Here is an 18,725-nt window from a genome sequence, read left to right as displayed (position 1 = left end):
CCATAATAGTTCATTGGGCAATATTTGCAATAATTTTTTTCACAATGTAGATATAACCTCATTGATAAAGACATAACTTTGTAAACTTAAAAACTTTTTAAAGGACAATAGCCCAATATCCAGAATTCATTCAAACAAATAGCTTATGTTTAGTAGAATATGCTTCTCTAAAATTCAAAAGTAGGAAACCTCGCCTCAGCATTCAGATCTCTGAGAAATTCATGAAAGTAGAAGCTGGGGAAATAAATGCAGAATCATCATTTAATAACAATAAGTGACGCGAAAAACTTTTTTATTATTCAGGTTGATGGTTCATTGTTGAGCCAGGCTTTTATGTAAAACCGTGTGTTTTCTTTAGGTGAAATAATAATTCCCGATTCCAATAAAATAATAGATCCCAATTTGAGATCTCAAATTAATTATGAGTTCAATATGTTCAGATTGTATTAATACTATCTATGTTGGAAAAAGATTCAACACTATAAGTGAATTGGAAAGTTTTATTTAAGATTATGAGAAAAAGAATCAGTTCAACTCGTTCAAAAGAACTACGAAAAAACATGCTAATCCCGATATTAAATATAATTTGGTGATTTGTTGCAAGGCTAGTGGAGGTGAATATTGTGAGAAATGTCGAGTTTGGTTTGATAATCACACTTTAATGGTCAAATACTTGAATGAATGTTCTCCTCCATTCATCTTTTCTTAAATACAAATACGTCTTGCGATAACATCTATGGAGATGTTTACATGGAAAGTTTTAGGCAAAAATATAGATTGCTATCTTTAGATATCTGATTTTTGTATTTTTCACACGTCTTATCTATCAAAATGCGAGCTTAAAATTAATATTAATTCACCATCTAATGAAAATTATTTGGTTGTCACAAGTATGAATGAGCAACATACAAACTTGTGAGATCGCTGGGAGTACAGAAATTTTCTGGCGACTTCCGAAACATTCATCTCATTCAATTTAAAGATTTTTTTAAAATGGATGATCCTGTGGAGAATGATTGGACATTTACAAGAGTGAGAGAGTGTGAGAGATTAATTGATCAACAGAATGAACAAATAAACAAGTCTTCAGGCAGCAATTGTTAATTTGGGAAAAAAGTATAAGTAAAATTAGGAAAAACGAATTGGAAAATATTAAACTTCAATATAATGGCCATTTTAAATATTTTTGTGATAAGTTCTCTTGCATGAAATGTAAAAAAGCAAATTTTGACCGCCCTACAAAATGGTCCATTTTAAGAATACTACTGATATCATTCATCCGATCCCATTTCTGTTAATATAGCCTTCGCCTTTCAGTATAATCCATAGAGATATGCATTGGTACGCTAAGAAATGCCAATAACTTTCTTTAATAAAAAACGGGCACCTGGTAATTTCCCTTTTTCTGTACTCCTGATTGGCTAAAAATATATATATTTCATTAGAAAAAACGATTGCCACTTCATGTCGACCCTTGTCAGACAAATGAATTTGAAGCTTATTTTCCATTCTTTAAATGTTTTATGAAACAATAGATGGCAGTTGGCTGCAATTATTTGACGTCAAGTTTAACCAAAAGTCAACATTGTGAACCAATTGAAAACTTTTTCTATGTCAACAATCAAGTTATAATAAACTGCTCATCAAAAATACAAAGCCATTTTTCACTTTTTTCTTGGCTAGACATCGCAATAAAAATTATCATCTTTTTGATAAGGTTCAGGTTTTTGTCTTTTATTTTAAAAGTTATCAGAAAAATCAAGTGGCCTTTTGACGAACAGTGTCCGTTCGCAAATTGATTCTTTTGATTCCATCCTAGACTACAATATTGACTACAATAATAGAAATAGTTTAGTTATTTACTTAAAATGAATGAAACATTTTTCAGTTCAATATTAACCCAACCCAATCAACTGAAACCCACCCAATCCATTCACTCGCCATTAGTTTACTGGTTATAAAAAGGTTCAAGGTTTGACCTGACCTTGATGTTTGCATACCTAAAATATGCATTATAATTAGTAAGCATAGGAATCTCATCTTTTTTTTATCAAAAAAATTCATCATAATCATCATGATAATCATAATGAAAAAACATAATTAACCCAGTGAAACGCGAAAAAGGCTAAATTTGTTTATTGAAAATTTACTCAATTTTACAATTCATTCAACAGAAACAAATGAATTCAGTCAACATTGAAAAGGCAAGCCAAATGATATAGTTTTGTTTGGCTCGCCCAAAACTCAAATATATTTGAAAAAAAAATTGAAAAGAAAAACTGATCTCTATGTTTGTGTAAAGGCCATACTTGAGGCCACCCGCTCAGTTGAATGTATCTTAAGGTTAACATTGGTTTTGTTGACATATCTGATGGTTTGGATGAAACATTCATTTTTTAAATCTCTTATTCTCATTCCTTTACTTCAATGGCAACAATCAGTAAACCCTCACAATCTATGTTTACTTTCCTCACCATTTACTCACGAACACTCATCAACACACAATACATTATTGTCTTGATTGTAAATACCCTAAGCCAAAGTACCGATCATAGACCTAAACGGTACTTCAACAACACACGATTCAAGTAAACTTTGATGGATCACAGAAAAGTTTACATTTACAGCGTGACAATCGTTCGCAACTTTTTTAGCTTCATTTTTACACTCAACTGCTCATTGGATGAAACTTTTTTTACCTAGCTCTAGTAATGGGAGAAAAGTTCAGTTGAAGAAGAGTTGAGTCAATACAATGGATACAGAAACTTCGTTTGTTAACCTTGAAAATTCAAAATATTGCATGAAAAATTGTAAAAAAAAGTTAAAATATTTACTCAAATAAGCATTTTTGTCATACATATTCATACATTTTGTGAAGTTAATTTTAAAATTACCAAAAATCCAAGTGAACATTTTTAGTCTCATGAAACCACCGATCAAGTCAGGTTCATTTGGAGTCATGGTCTCCAAATTGTCCAATTTTCTGAAAATCCATGTTAGAGACTAAATTTCACCAGACCGTGATGGCATCGGTAACCTTAGATGAAAAGTATAAACGTTTCTGATCCGTTACCATAAAAAACATCTGCAAGAAACGGAAGATCATTTTTCTGTATTGATCTACAACTATTGATCGATTTGTCGGAATCATCAGAAACTATCAGGAATATTTTCCTCGCTCATGTGTCTTGTATTTAGATAAAATGCTGATGCGTTTACAAAATCAGTTTGAAAATGAATCGCAATCAATCGATATGTGACATTCTGCCACTTTGATCAATCAGTTGACAATTTAATTTTCACATTCAATGTAATAATAATGCAAAAACTCGACGATTTCGACTAGTCAAATCGACTATTTTTGTCAATGTCAATATGTTAACAAACCTTTTCATCTTATTTGGATGATTCAAGATCGATCATCATTGGTAATCAATAACCTTATTGATCTCAATTAATCATGAGAGTTAGATATCCAATAGCTTCAGCCCATCAATCAGAGTAAAACTATTTTGAGCACATGAAAAAATGACGATACTTTGAACACCTTCAGGTGAAAAGAATTGAAAAATTGAATGGATTTGGCAAATTTCATATTCCGCTTATTCGTAGCGCACGCACTTTATTAACCTAACTTATCCTTTAAACTTAAGAGTCGTTGAAAGGTTGCATTTTCAATGGTTAAACTGACCGCTGGTCAAGTAATTGTTTAATCTGAGATAATGTTTCTCGCTTTATGCTAATCACCTTTCAGTTCATCTTTTATTCATCTCAATCATTTTTGCATCTCAATCAATCAAATTGTATCATAATAAAGATTAACCGGAAAATTGGTAAATCGTGTTTAATTCAATTGTTTATTTTTCTTGATTGCTAATGATGGTTGATGATGATGGACGAGAAGTGACAATCAGCAATGAAAAGCAAAATGTATCATTGAGTGTTAACGTGATGATAAGGAGCAAAAAGTAATGTTAATAATGATGAATATGATGAGCATCAATGAAACCAATGATAACTTTTAAATGTTAATCTTAATCATAATATTAGAAATAGATTGAAACAGATTAAGGCCAATTGTCATGTAAAAACAATTTAATACCACAGCCCATGTAATGAGCAACTCTCAACAAAACCAAACTTATTAACCTGATTAACCAAACCTATTTTATTACATGCATAATACACACACCTGAATCTTAAAATTTAAACCAGATTAATGTTGCAATGATAAACTGAGTTTGCCTCTTTTCATAACAATTAATCTAAAATTTACTGTACAAGGTGCAGTTGTTGGGTAAATCATGAAAACACTAATTAGCAAAAGATGAAATCAATGACCAAAAAAATGAAACAAATCACAAAGATGATCAACTGTCCATGTGAGGTCTTAAGGTGTGTATCTTGATCATCACCATCATAATGTACTGAGCATTGAAAGTACCAACAATGAAGCTAAAAATGATACTTTAATTGGTGCAGAAGCGCACAAATGTAAATTAGAAAAAGGTAAAAACTCGAAAATGTAATTAATATTGAAGCAACACTTTTTGACTTCGATAATGATGATCACAATTGCCATTATTATATTGTGTAAAAAAAGGTAATCACTTTTATGACATTTTATGTTAACTCAAAAATTCTCACAGTTTTCATGGGAATTGTCCTCACCATTGCCGACTCGACATTCAAAGTCAGTGACAAAAAAGCTCATCATGAGAACCGCATCAACATAGGTAAAAATATTGTCCTCATCGCCATCATCTTCATCTTCCTTGATCATCTTCTTGAATCATCATTAACATCTTTTTATAGGGAAACATGTCTATAGTTATTACTGTGTGCCAAACCTCTGCCTCTGTGTGTGTCTCTGCATGGATGAGTCCGTTTATAAGGTAAACTGGTAACGGCTACGGGTCGATGGTTGAAGCCTTAACAAAGTAAGAAAGCCTTCAACATGTTAACAAGTAAATTAACTTCTTACCCGATTCATTCATTTAAACCTTAAACCTAGCAAAGCTTAACTTTTCCCGACCAAATTCAACGTTAATAACGTCGCCCATCTGCCTCTTTTCAAGACAACCTCTTTGCATGATAACGTGCTAATGAACAGGTTAATAAGGTTTCGCTCCCACGAATCATCATCATATTCACGTGATTTAATCTCATAGAAGCACATAATAGACCATTATCATCACAGTCCTAATCATCAATTAATATTGATCAACTTTACAATTGTCTTCTTTGTCTTCATCCTCATCTTTTACATCAAATCAAAGGTAACAGTTTCCTCAGAGGAAATCCGTTCACTTATATTCACCATAATCTTCATCATTATCTTCATCATTTTCACTTAAACTTTTCATTTTACTTTACCTTTTCATTCACCTTTTCATTCGCCTTTTCATTCGCCTATTTTATTCATCTTTTTTTCATTCAAATTTCCATATAATTTTCGCCCAATTTTTTCATTGCCAAATTTGCATCACTGATTCATCTAATTAAATTAATTTTTCATTGTATTCTCATACCTGTTTTACCTGAAACTTTTCAATGAAAAATTTCCTCTCAAGTAATGCCTTAGTAAAAGATGTTTTCAACTCTGAATCGAGCTCAAACCAATTTTGCTGTTTTTTCAATTATTTCAATTAAACTGATCTGATGATGGCAAGAATCATGAAAAGGGCAAAACTTGATCAACCTGAACTTTGATTATTCAAGGTTACCATTTTGGTGATTCTTATCATTTCAAACATTAGCTGTGATAATTTATTGCATTGTCAGGTTAACAGTTACAGTTAACCAACAAGGAGGATGTCAGATTCAATAGGGAAAATTGCCTGAACTCAAATCAATTTTTTATAAATTTTTCTAATGTATTTTTTATGCTGATTTTGAAAATCTAAATCATTTTTTGATCCGAGGTACCGTTCGTAAGATATTCACGAAAAAAACAAAGAAAATTCATGGTAGAGAAATAATGAAACTTGATGACGAAAAAGCAGAATTTCATGATGAAAGATTGTTTATATACTAAAAAAGCAATGCTGATTCCATATATGAACTTATTTTTAATCTAAAAGTACGCAAAACGTGTCAATTATTGGAAAAACTGTATTAGGTGTAGTTTGGACTTTTTATGTTGATCTTGTAGATCGCGGCGCACGATGAAACTTCATCAGGGTATATAATAAGCAATGCTGATTCCATATATGAACTTATTTTTAATCTAAAAGTACGCAAAACGTGTCAATTATTGGAAAAACTGTATTAGGTGTAGTTTGGACTTTTTATGTTGATCTTGTAGATCGCGGCGCACGATGAAACTTCATCAGGGTATATAATAAGCAATGCTGATTCCATATATGAACTTATTTTTAATCTAAAAGTACGCAAAACGTGTCAATTATTGGAAAAACTGTATTAGGTGTAGTTTAAATCTCTGCTCTTTATGAAATTTCAATTATATACATAATAAGCAATGATGGTCGTATATCCGAAATAATTTTTCGATTTTGTTAGCGCAAAATAAGTCTTAACTACAACTAATACAGTTTTTCCAATATATGACTAGTTTTGCCCCATTTTAGATTCAAACTAATTTCAGATTTGAAATTAGCATTGCTTATTATATACCCTGATGAAGTTTCATCGTGCGCCGCGATCTACAAGATGAACTAAAAAAGTCCAAACTACACCTAATACAGTTTTTCCAATAATTGGCTTATTTTGCGCCCTCTAAGGTTCAATCTGATTTCAAATGTTAAATCAGCATTGCTTATTATATACCCTGATGAAGTTTCATCGTGCGCCGCGATCTACAAGATCAACATAAAAAGTCCAAACTACACCTAATACAGTTTTTCCAATAATTGACACGTTTTGCGTACTTTTAGATTAAAAATAAGTTCATATATGGAATCAGCATTGCTTTTTTAGTATATAAACAATCTTTCATCATGAAATTCAGCTTTTTCGTCATCAAGTTTCATTATTTCTCTACCATGAATTTTCTTTGTTTTTTTCGTGAATATCTTACGAACGGTACCTTGGATCAAAAAATGATTTAGATTTTCAAAATCAGCATAGAAAAATACATTAGACAAAATACGTCCTGAAGTGTTCTGAAAATAGGCAACTTTTGACATCCTCCTTTGGTAATCGAGAATAATGATTTGTCCATAAAAATAAAGTTGCCCATCAGTTATGATTGGTTGCCCTTTTGATTTACCTTGCGGCTTTAATTGTTGTTTGATCTCAATTACAATGCCAGCCCTGATTAAGACTTTAATCAAGGCCACTCATGATGATCTAAATAACATGTTAACATAAATATTATGTTAATCAAACTTTTAATCAACTTTTTGTGTGTCCCAAGTGTGTCAATGAATAACAATTAATTGGACAAGTTTAATCAACTTTTTTCTTTGCTTTCTCTCATTATTGATTTATTCTTGTTCAATGGATACAATTAATAACACTTGTTAATTGTTAATTCATGTGATTGGCAGCGTAAATTGCTGAATACAGTTTTACCCCATTCAACCTGCAATTGCATTAACTATTGTAATATTTCAACTGTAGTTGCAAATTGCGATTCCCAGTTAATTGTGAAAATTAAAATTGATTTGTATTTGGAGAAAAATTTATTTAATCGTGAACATTTTGGCCTGATTTTATCAACATTTTTCCTTCGCTGTTGTTTTGCAAAAATGAAACCGTGATTAAAATCAAATGTTAATATTTTTGGTTTCAAATAAAATTATTGCAAGTTGTAACAATCAAAAATGACCTTTCATTAATATTGATTGTCTTGCAACCAAACAAAACAATCTGCTAAAATCAGCTGGCTAAATGAAACCTTCAATATCAAGGTAAAAACCCTTAGGCAATATCATTCAGTTGACCGGAAGACTAAAGAGACCTAACACAAGGTCCGTTAAAGACTAAAAATTTAACCTCAAAGTTGACCTTAAAACCGAAAGTCCCGACACACACAAAAAAAGAAGAGAAGAAAATACATTTTCTAGTTGCTTTTTCCCAAGATCACGAAATTATTTAATCGTCGTGAAAAACAAGATACACATCATCCTTATCATCATCATCTCCTTCGTCTTCATCCTTTTCGTTTCCTTCATCATCCGTATCATCTCATCGTTTAAGCATGTCCGATCAGGCCGACAACCATGAATTTTTCAACCTAACAAAGTAACTCTCGTCCCATCAAACTTGACTTGCAACAGTCTTTTCACGTAAAAACATTTTCATCTTAACCATTGTTTAAGCAAGTCTAGTCAGGCCGAGCAACATCAATCTTTGAACCTAACAAAGTGACTCTTGTCCCATCAAATGTAACTTACAAGGGACCTCTTTACGTGGATACACTTGTTATATCATTTTAACCAACTTAACCTTTATCATTTTCATCTTCATAACTCGCTTCATAATTTTGTTCATCGTCCGTCTTTGGTGAATTTTTCATCCTAATCATCTTCCTTGATCATGATCTAGTATCTTTTTCATTCTTCTATGACTCTTGTGCTCTTCGGCTTCTACCTTTTCATCCTCTTATCTTCTTCTCATCTTCTCACTCTTACATTTTCTTTCCTTCTCATCTCCCAGCCCAGTCATGATCTTTTAGCCTCTCTTTTTCTCATCATCATCATCATTTCTCCTCCTCCTTCTCATCATTATCATCATCATCATGTTGTTGTTTTTCATGTTACCTTTACAACTCATTTTGGTGGGAAAGACTTTCACATGTAAACGTCTATCTTTATTTTTGTAGTTACACTTGTTTTTGCTTTTCATTTTTTACCTTTTCACTTTACATTGTTTATTTGCCATTTCATCGTTCACCAGATTTATTTCAATTGTCAACCCAATTATCATGATCATTATCAATTGTGTTGTAATTTCATCGTAATTTATTCAAATCAATTTTCTAGTGTTAAAATATTATTGATCAATTCAAGCTTCCAAACATTGTCATGTTAACCATATGTTTTGAGTGATAAACTGTGACCAATTTAATGGATAATATGAAGATTATGGAACCAAATCAGCATTCCTATTATGATGACAATTTAAATTCAAAGGTAAGTTTGATAAACACGATTAAATGTAACAAAAATCAACAGACTTTTACCAACTACAATAAGGTCAATGCAAATTGTGTGATGACTTGTTGACAGTCTTAAACAATTAGGCTTGGCAACAGATTTATCTTGTTTAAATTTGTTGTTGATTAAACAATTTAATAGATTTTAAAGTTTATCCAAATGATCAATCAAACTGGGATTGTTTGCCCAACTCACAATTGATACAATTGAAAAATTAAGCTTTACAGTTGATTATCAAAGTGAAGGAGTGTGTTGTTAGATTACATTATTATTACATTAAAACCCATCCTATTGTAATAATACAATTATCTTATTGTTTATCATCATCTGTAAGATGATTAATCAAAAAATACTGATGATGATGACCAATTAAATTGTTTACCTAACCTTTAATGGCAACAATTTAAATTTGAAATTAGCAGAGAGAAAAAATGAATAAAATAATTTAAATTGGAAATAATGAAACAAAGGATTGAAATGAAAATTGATTCAAGTTTCATCGGCAAACAATTTTACTCATGATTAACCCTGAAATGTTCACATGTTTCATCATTGGTTAACTCAATTTCATCAACTTGATTGTTCCATTGTCAATTGTAAATTGTTAAACATCCAATTTTAATCAAACCTTCATTGAACCTCAAATCTGTTTGCAGGGTTAATATTGATTTCAATACTTGCGGCAAATCACGTTTACTGTTATAAGCTATTATCATCTGTTAATAGAGGAATAAATACAAATTTAATTTAATCACAAAGTTAACAGTAAATACAGTTAATAGTGACAATTTAACCTGAAGGTTAATACTTTGGTTGAATATTTAAAGGTTAAAATTGATCATTAGATATTGTTTTTATGGGTTGAGTTTTTTGGTTAAACCAGAAAATGTATTTCAACCTTTACTCCTAGAAGGTTGACTTTTTTGATTGTTAAACATTGGATTTGCATTATTTAAATGATTAACTGATTGTTGGCTCATCATTAATCGTAGGAGTTGATTTGTTGGTGTACAAGGTGGGAGGGATTGAAAAATGAGAAACCCAAAAGGTTTGGGTTTAGTGATGATATTAAGCATTGTTTTCATGGGTTAAGGGATGATGCTTTTTTGAATATCAATGGAGTTATTTAAATTGATTACAATCAAAATATTCATCTTAAACTACATTTAAATATTATTATATCAAAGGTAGATTCATAAGTTGATCTTAATTGTGTATAATTAGATCGTGAATAGGTTTGCTAGTCAAGGTTGTTGCTGCATTACATGTAAATATGCATAAATTTGTATCACGAGCTTGACAATCTTTTAATTTCATTTTATGCTCATTACTTTATTAATGTATATTTATATTTAATGTTGACTGTGTATTAATTGTTCACGAGTCTATTTAACAGCAATCATAATAATCATAAATGGTTATCTGTATATTAACTAACTAACATTTCACTTGTTTCACTCAACCTTTTTTCTGGTATGTAATACATGAAATAAGGTTAACCATCAACCTTTCACAGTTTAGTTTTTGATTGTTGATATTCATTTATCTTTTGCTTTAATAACTTGTATCAAATGGATTGGTTAAACCATTTTATAATTTAACAATTAGATTAAAATCTCAATCAAATGGCGATTATATTAAATTGTAAACATTTTTTTCTTCTTCTTCTTCATATTAGCCAATAACAGCTAATTCTTATAATTATTTGAGTTACGCGCTTTCTCTTCTTCTCAATTTACGCTAATTTCCCGGTTAGCTTTGGTTTCGCTTCATCATCTAAATAATAAGAGTAAATTTTGTTTTTAACTTGACTTCACGAATTAATCTGGATAATCAATCTTGATTGTTGTTGTTATTATTATTAGTGTTATTATTGTTGTTAACTGTTCTCTAATCACGATTAAACACAACAGAAAAGATGCCTTCAATTATTGATATTTTACGTTCAAACATACATCTATGTATCTACAACTCTCCTCCCTTACCATTTACCTCCTACTTCACGTTTCAGTTGCTGTTTTAAACAATTATCATTATCATCATGCACCTTGATTATTATTTAATTAAGACAGGTCATTTATTTGTTTATACGGTGTACTAGTGACCACATTAAAATGGGTTGAAACCAAATCGAAAAGAAATGAAAGTTGACCAAAACCAACAGCTTGGATCCAAAGGAGCTGATCAGAAGTCCTTGACTCTAATTTCACTTTGATTATCATTAATTGGTCAAGACAGGTTGTTTACTTGCTTATATAAGGATACAACACGCTTACAAGTGATCCCATTAAACAGCTTGAGGCCATTAAACCGAAAAAAGAGTTGACTCTAAGCAAAATAGGCGAGATTTTAGCGTTACTCGGACAAAAGCTTTTCCACGGATTTCCAATGGAAATAACCTGAAAATTCAAACTCTTGCTTATTGATTCTTGATTATTATAAGCTCTTGATTATTATGCGATGAAGACAAACCACTAATTAGTACTTTATACAAAGGCGTTAAACTGGCCTGTGGCCAAATCAAAAGGTTGATCGAGGCTAAAAACGTGGTTTCCATTAGTGCCAAGCCGAAACTCTTGTCTCTTGAATTTCTACATCTGGATAAGCATTCAACTCTAATTGCCATTAGTCTGCAAAGATGATTCAGTTTCTATTGAACGTTTCTAGTATTTTTTATCATGACAAATTACATTATATCGAACTAAAATTTGAAAGTTACCTAATGGAGCAAAAAGTCCAGAAAAGACCAGAAAATCTTTAACTCTTATTTTGACCAGGATTTTCATTTTTTGCCTTCTACTATTAATAATTTGACCATCCTTGGATTCTCATTGTAACCGGATACAAATTTTGTCTATAATCATTGACTACAATGGGAAAAAGCATGATTCAGAATGGCTTGTAATGAATGGTGAAATAATGAAAAATATGATACAATAAGATTGTCAAAAGACTTGAGGGAAAGGAATCACGATTCAATTTAATCTGATGATATATTCAGTTATCACAATCACTATTTTACAGCTTTCCTTTCCTTATCATTTCAATACTTTTTTCATGCTGATTCACAATCTTACCCATCATCATCATTATCCTCATCTTTTCATTTCACTTTTTACTGTCGCTCAAAAATACAATCAGTTTACAAGGTAATGTTTCATTGTAATATCACTATAGTTGACTAACATGAATACATGTTTCTTAGTGGACAGCAAATTTCATTATATTAGCCTCTGGACTTATTGTTTTGACCAATAGACGTTAATTTACATCATCTGTTGCAGATCATCATGATGACCAAATATCTTGATGAGCTGAAACTTGAAAACAATTGAACATTTCTTGATTATATCGTAAGATAACGAAAATGATGATCTTTTTGGGCTTATTGCGTACCAAAAAACAACAATAAAATTGAACTTTATTTCTTGATTAAACAATGTAATACTAATTATCATGTTAATATCATGTTTTGTTACTTTGATCATAATTTTATGTGAGAAATGCATTTTAACACGCAAACATGTTTTATGTAAACATAATTATTGTATTAATAAGCACCAAAAAATCTTAATAGTTGCTGTTTTTTTGATCATTTTGTGTGTTACCTTCAAATCCCATTTGCATGTTACAAAGCGATTCAGTCTTGCATCAGTTTTACTAACATCAAATAAATTAATCAAATTGAAGACCAAAAGTGATTGTGTGAAAATTAAGATAATCATGTTGCTGTTGTTCTGGCTGTTGATAAATGATGGTAATCAGTTATCATCTGGCTAATTGGTAAACACAAGTTGATTGTTATGAAAACTCACTGAATATTTACATTTATTATAACCAATGATCAGGCCATTTTCCCATCAACAAATACACACACACAACAATTGACTGAATATGCAACAAATTTGACTAAACAATGTTTTTTTTAATTCATCTTTTTTTTGTGTCTTCATTTTTGTTTTCAGATTATCATGAAACAAGTAAATTCACCAGGATTGACTTTAAATTATTCAGGAGAATCAACTTTAACCAGGAAACCAAAAATGCATTTTCTGGTTAATGGAGGCTCATTACCTCGATCAATGACTTTACAATCAAAAGAAAAAGGTAACAATTAATATATTACAGAAATTTTCAAATCAACTGATGTAACAAATTCATGATAATTTATGAACAATAATTGCAAAAACAACTGACAAAATCACTTTTTTATAAACATTTCCTTGGTGTTGAAGTATCTTGAGTCATGAAAGGTTAAAGATGAAATTTCCATTTGCTCTTTCATCACAATTAAGGGTCCATCATTTAAATATCAATGAAGTTATCTTTTGAGGAAATTTAGTTTAGGAATTTGTTAATTGAATTACCATGAGGTTTAAATTGTCTTGATCATTTGTTTCTGGAGATTTGGAAATGTTGAAGAGTTCATTGACTGTCGATTGTTTTGTTTGATAACTACTGATATCATAAATACAATTAAATTTTGATGATAATCTTTTATTTTTGACTTGGTCTTCCTTGTTAATTCAACTCCTTAATGTCTGTGACTTTGTATTTCAGTTCATCCATCTAATGATTTTAAAACTAATGTTGGTCAGCAAATGGATGAAACCTGTCAACAGTTGGCTCGCTTAACATCTCAATCAGGATCATTACATCAACCAACATCTTCGGCAACGGTAACAAGTTCAACAGCAACAAATAAAAGTGGATCCAAGTTGACTAAAACAATAACAAGTCCGTGTTTGCGTAAATTGCGATCTACATTGTTTCCTGGTTCTCGTGATTCTCGTCGAGCTCCAATTTTGGTTAATAATACAACAGAATTGGAATCACCTAATGACCAGTATAATGAAGATAATCAAAATAATGACGATGATATTATCAATCCACCTTTATCAGCTCGAAGTATATCAACACCAGCTCTTAATCTTCAATTAGCAACTCAACCACCAGAAGCCGATTATCGTCCTTATCCAGCGTCCAATTTTTCACATTCATCAACAATTCTTCATCAACAGCAGCATCAAATGATGCCAATCATGAATAGTTCAATGTGTAACCATTATTCTGGAAATGTGCATTACAACAACCAATCCCAGCAACAATTTAACGACTCGTATTATCTAAGGGATAATTATGCTAATTATAATAATAATAATAATGGTAATAGTAAATATTATACCTCAAATGACAATATCGGACCTGACAGATCTTATTTAACAGCAACTCCAGTATCATGTAATTATGGTTATCTTCCAAATCAAGTTTACTCTAATCAACAATCAAGAAATTTGCCTCAACTTCATCAACAACATCAACAACAACAACCTCAACATTTAATACCAAAAACTAACAGCAACAATCAACACCAATGTCTTCCAGCAAGAGTTGATACCAATTGTTCACAATTGACGAATAATAACGTTGATAAAATCTATAATAGTCCGCAAACAATTGGTCCACAGCAACAATATCATCAACAACCAGTTAAAGTGCAGTCTCAACACCGTTTTGTTGAAGTTTGTAGGCCAGAAGAGTTGAGACAAAATGACAATTATGTTTCGTCTTCAGCATTAAATAAAAATAACGATCGTAAATCAGCATCAGAGCAGGATTTGGGTTCTCACATAGTCGTTGTTTCTTCATATGAAAATAACCAGACGCATGGTTTAACGGTTAAAAATTCATCAGCTTCTCATAATAAAATTTCAGAGGATGACTCTCATCTACGTCATTATCATCAACCCGAGGCATCTTCACCCATTGATGATGAATGTAAAACCGATAATGCTCTTAATCATATGATTGTAACTAGTGCTAGTTCACCTGATTTAGCATATAAATCATCGTCCGATTCTGGAAGAGGAACTAGAACATCAGAGTCTGGTTCAGCTGAAGTACGCGACTCGGCTTCGGTTAGTCCGCCATTAGATATCACAAGTTTAGATTCAGATCAAACAGATTCACATAGATCAGATAAACAGCAACAGTCTAATACCAATCCATCAACAGTCCAGTCATCAGCAATAACATTAGATAAAATGCAAGCAGATTTGAAAAAGATACTTGAAGATGATGATGAACTCACTTCAGATGGTGGAGGTATCAATATCAATACTGGATTAAGTTTATCTTCATTAAAAAACCAGTGTTCTAGACTTCCAGTTGTCCATGAAAGTGATTCATGGATCTCTGATTCCTCAAAGACAGTTGATGAGCCTGAAAAAAGTTCAAGTAAGAAGATTGAATCAAACAGTGCGAAGAAAAAAGATCCACCAACAACATTATCTCAACAACAGTCAATCAAAGGATCATTAACAGCTAATCGAAACTTGTTAATGAATGGCAGAAGTGAAATAAGCGGCAATATTAACAAGAATGGTTTGTTGAGTAAAAAATTGCAGCCAACAGAAAAATCTTTACCTTCTAAGGTGAATGGAAATAATTCAATGACCACTGATATCAGTAGCGCTAACAATCAAATAACTGGTCCAAATAAAACACCAAATAAGCCAAAATTAGGTCAAACTCATTTATCTAACGTTAAATACGGAGGAATTGGGAAAGGGTTAAAGTTGACAACAAATAAGAGATGGAGGCATCCATTAGCAGAAGAAACAGGATCTGTAACAACACTTGGATTAGAATCAGTAGACGATGTTGATGATTTAACCAGTGAATATACAGCCAACACAGATGCTTGGGAGAATCACGAAAACGTTCATGTGAGGAAACAATTATCTGGTTTAGAGAACATGTACTCAGAGGTAAGAATCAAATAAAAATTATATTATTTACTTATAACGAACGATGATTGAACAACTTTTGGCTCGAAACACATGTTAGCTTGCAAATCAGAATCAAGGAGGGCGCTACCAGTATCTTCAAAAAAAAACAGTTTGAATCAAAGATTAATAATTTGTACTCTTTGGTTTTCAATTTGGACAATATTTGATTGTGAGGATTTTAATTGTTTATTTGTCAATTTAAGTTTAGTTTATTTCTATTTTCACTTTCAAACTTTGTATTTCAGTGGAGCGAATGATTGTGCTAACTTAATTTCTGATTTCTTTGTGTGGATTTGATGGGAAAGTGAGGGCAAAAGTGATGAGAGTTTTTGTGTGAAGCTTTTTTGAAGTAATGAATACATTAATCTTAATTTTTGCATCTAATTTTTTTATTAACTCTGAGTCTGAAAGCAAAAATAACCAAAACATTGAAATGAATGTTTACCAGTGATTACCACAGTAAAAAAATGCTACTTTCATTCATTCAATCACAACGGCTCTGATTCATTGTACCAACATACATTGTATTTCAACCGTTTTTAAAGTACCTCTTGATGATCCTCTGATGGTGATTAGTTTTGTAGATTTAATTTGTATTTTTCAACTTTAAATTCATTTGCATCATCATTTGACTCGAAAATGGTAGTTCTTTGGTTCATGTGGTCAGTGAACTTGTTTACTTTTTCATTCTCATCTTGCCCTGTTGTTTTTTTGTCTGGTCATCATAGAGTAATAACCATCATCCACTTGTTAACCTTGCAGTGAACAATCAATCTTTCTCTAATGACCGATTAATCTCCCTAATTTAAGGTTAATTTGCATGATTGATCATTCTAATGAGATCTTGGACAATATCCATTATTCATCAGACATTAGCTTTTAATAATTTTGAAATTGTTTTTATTCTCCTTCCATTTTTTACTCCAATTTTATCCATTTTTGCTCGCTATTTAACAATTTCATCTTTTAATTTCAGATACTTAATCTACTTGGATCTCGAATGCACGGCGCCAAAAAATCGATGCATCATTCAAGTTCAGGAAAGCTGAATCGTCGGTTAAGTGGGTCTGTTTCATCATTATCAGTTGCTAGTCGAGACGCTTTTTACAGTCGAAACAATAAATACCTGAATCGTCGAGATGATTTTGAGTCCAAAGGGTAAGTTAAATAAACACAATTTCACTCATTTATACACGACTAACAATCACTTTCATATCTTTTCACAGAGCTAGACGATTAAAGAGGCTGGAAGGCCATGTTATAACATTAGCGCGAAGCGTTTCCCAACTTTCATCGGAAATAAGGTCAAGCCAGTGTTTGATTGAAGATGTTCAAACACTGCGTAAAGACGTTGACCGGATTCAAGAGCAATTAAGATGTTTCAAGTTGACACCCTTAATGGATGGAGGTACCTTGAGACGATCTACAGCAAATAACCAATCTGATCCCAAAGACTCCACGGACAAGATACGAACCGAAGTTACTGGTAAAAACAATAAATTGGATAAAATTAAAAGGTGAAATAATAATCTGAAGACTATGAAAGCAGGATTGAATCATGGTCTTGAAAATTGAACCGATTGACAGCTTACCGGTCCTCTTATCGCAATTATTTGGTTAAACCTGTGCAAGTGTTAAAGGAGGAAAATATCTTTAAGCTATTAAAGCAAATCAAATTGGAGTTGTTGGTTGAAATTCATTATGAAATGGGTTATAATTGAAGATGCAATGTTGAGATATTTTGTTTCTTCCAAACAAAATGATGATTTATGGAGGAAAAAAGCTAAACTGTCAATCAATAGATTTGCTAAGGACGAAAACTATTGAAACTTAATCTTCAACAATCACTGAGGATGGCTGATGAATGATTTCAATATAATAATGATGCAAGTTAATCAAAAGCCTTGTGGCAATTAACAATGTTTTGCTGTCAACCTCCAATTTTCAATTTAAAGACCATGATTATACTTCCGCAAAACACATTCTCAAAAGAAACGCATTTCTCATTATTTTTTTTTCTTTCATGTGATCAGATTTTTCGGTGATGAGCCTCCACTTCGCCAGTTCCTCAAGAAACTAGGCTACGAGGTACGTTTTTTTATCATTTTGAGCCATTTAACTAATCGATTAAGAGTGAAACCCATATTAACCAGTAAACCCGGATTTAATGAAACTTTTATTGTCAATTGAGACAATCTATTTCTTTTGATTTGTTTCACTTTCCATTTATGCATTTACTTCATCTTTTTTTCATCTTGTTATTGATTATCTTTTAATCGTCACCTACTTTCATTTCTTGCTTTTCCAACAGAAATATGCTTCCAAATTTGAGAGCGAAAAAATTGGATTAAAGGAATTGTCAGCTCTTAATGAGGAGAAATTAATCAAATTAGGAATTCCAATGGGCCCTAGAGTACGGATACTTCAAGAATTGAACAAAATTCATTCACCTCATTCCAACATTTACCTTGTATAATTGAACCTAAAATATCTCACATCATCATTGTAATTCAACACTGTTATGTTTCCATTAAAACTGATTATTTCTCATGTTTGATTGTAACGCTCAACAGCATCAGTTAAATTTGATTTTCATTTTTAACACACTCGCACAAATTTATAAATCAATCTTGATTTTATTTTGCAATAAAACTGAGGTTTAATTGAGAGACAAGAAATTTTGTCACTTTAATTGCAATGAAGTTAATAGGTAAAATAACAATGTACCAAAGTTACCAATAGATGATGACAATTTAAACGCTATTTAATTACAATAGTTTCTTTTTCTTTGATTATTTTAATGGTAATGGTA

At 31.4% G+C, this 18,725-nt stretch overlaps 1 protein-coding gene and 1 long non-coding RNA gene across 2 annotated transcripts; one reads left to right on the top strand and one right to left on the bottom strand.

Annotated features, from left to right (window-relative positions):
• The first annotated feature begins 8,742 nt into the window (after window positions 1–8,742).
• Window positions 8,743–18,463, top strand: LOC107359991 (uncharacterized). The gene is made up of 7 exons (XM_015926595.2): window positions 8,743–9,098; window positions 13,088–13,229; window positions 13,683–15,892; window positions 16,890–17,071; window positions 17,140–17,430; window positions 17,947–18,001; window positions 18,225–18,463. Exons 1-7 carry the CDS (start codon window positions 9,033–9,035, stop codon window positions 18,387–18,389), a joined length of 3,111 nt encoding a protein of 1,036 aa, XP_015782081.1. The 5' UTR covers window positions 8,743–9,032; the 3' UTR covers window positions 18,390–18,463.
• On the bottom strand, window positions 13,027–15,689 carry LOC149093845 (uncharacterized). The gene is made up of 4 exons (XR_016198921.1): window positions 15,549–15,689; window positions 15,214–15,344; window positions 14,308–15,116; window positions 13,027–14,248 (listed from the first exon to the last, which is right to left on the bottom strand). It is a non-coding gene; the product is annotated as an uncharacterized LOC149093845 (long non-coding RNA).
• Window positions 18,464–18,725: the final 262 nt, after the last annotated feature.

The sequence above is a fragment of the Tetranychus urticae genome, chromosome 2, assembly GCF_039701765.1.
Source record: "Tetranychus urticae isolate SD_2017Ah chromosome 2, NJAU_TeUrti_SD_1.0, whole genome shotgun sequence".
NCBI lineage: Eukaryota > Metazoa > Arthropoda > Arachnida > Trombidiformes > Tetranychidae > Tetranychus > Tetranychus urticae.
This window is presented reverse-complemented; position numbering and strand designations above follow the sequence as displayed.

Coding starts and splice junctions, on each gene's coding strand:
- LOC107359991 (XM_015926595.2), top strand. CDS start 9,033: ATGGATAATATGAAGATTATGGAACCAAATCAGCATTCCTATTATGAT. Junction 13,230..13,682: donor TTTACAATCAAAAGAAAAAG/GTAACAATTAAT, acceptor TTTGTATTTCAG/TTCATCCATCTAATGATTTT. Junction 15,893..16,889: donor TAGAGAACATGTACTCAGAG/GTAAGAATCAAA, acceptor TTTTAATTTCAG/ATACTTAATCTACTTGGATC.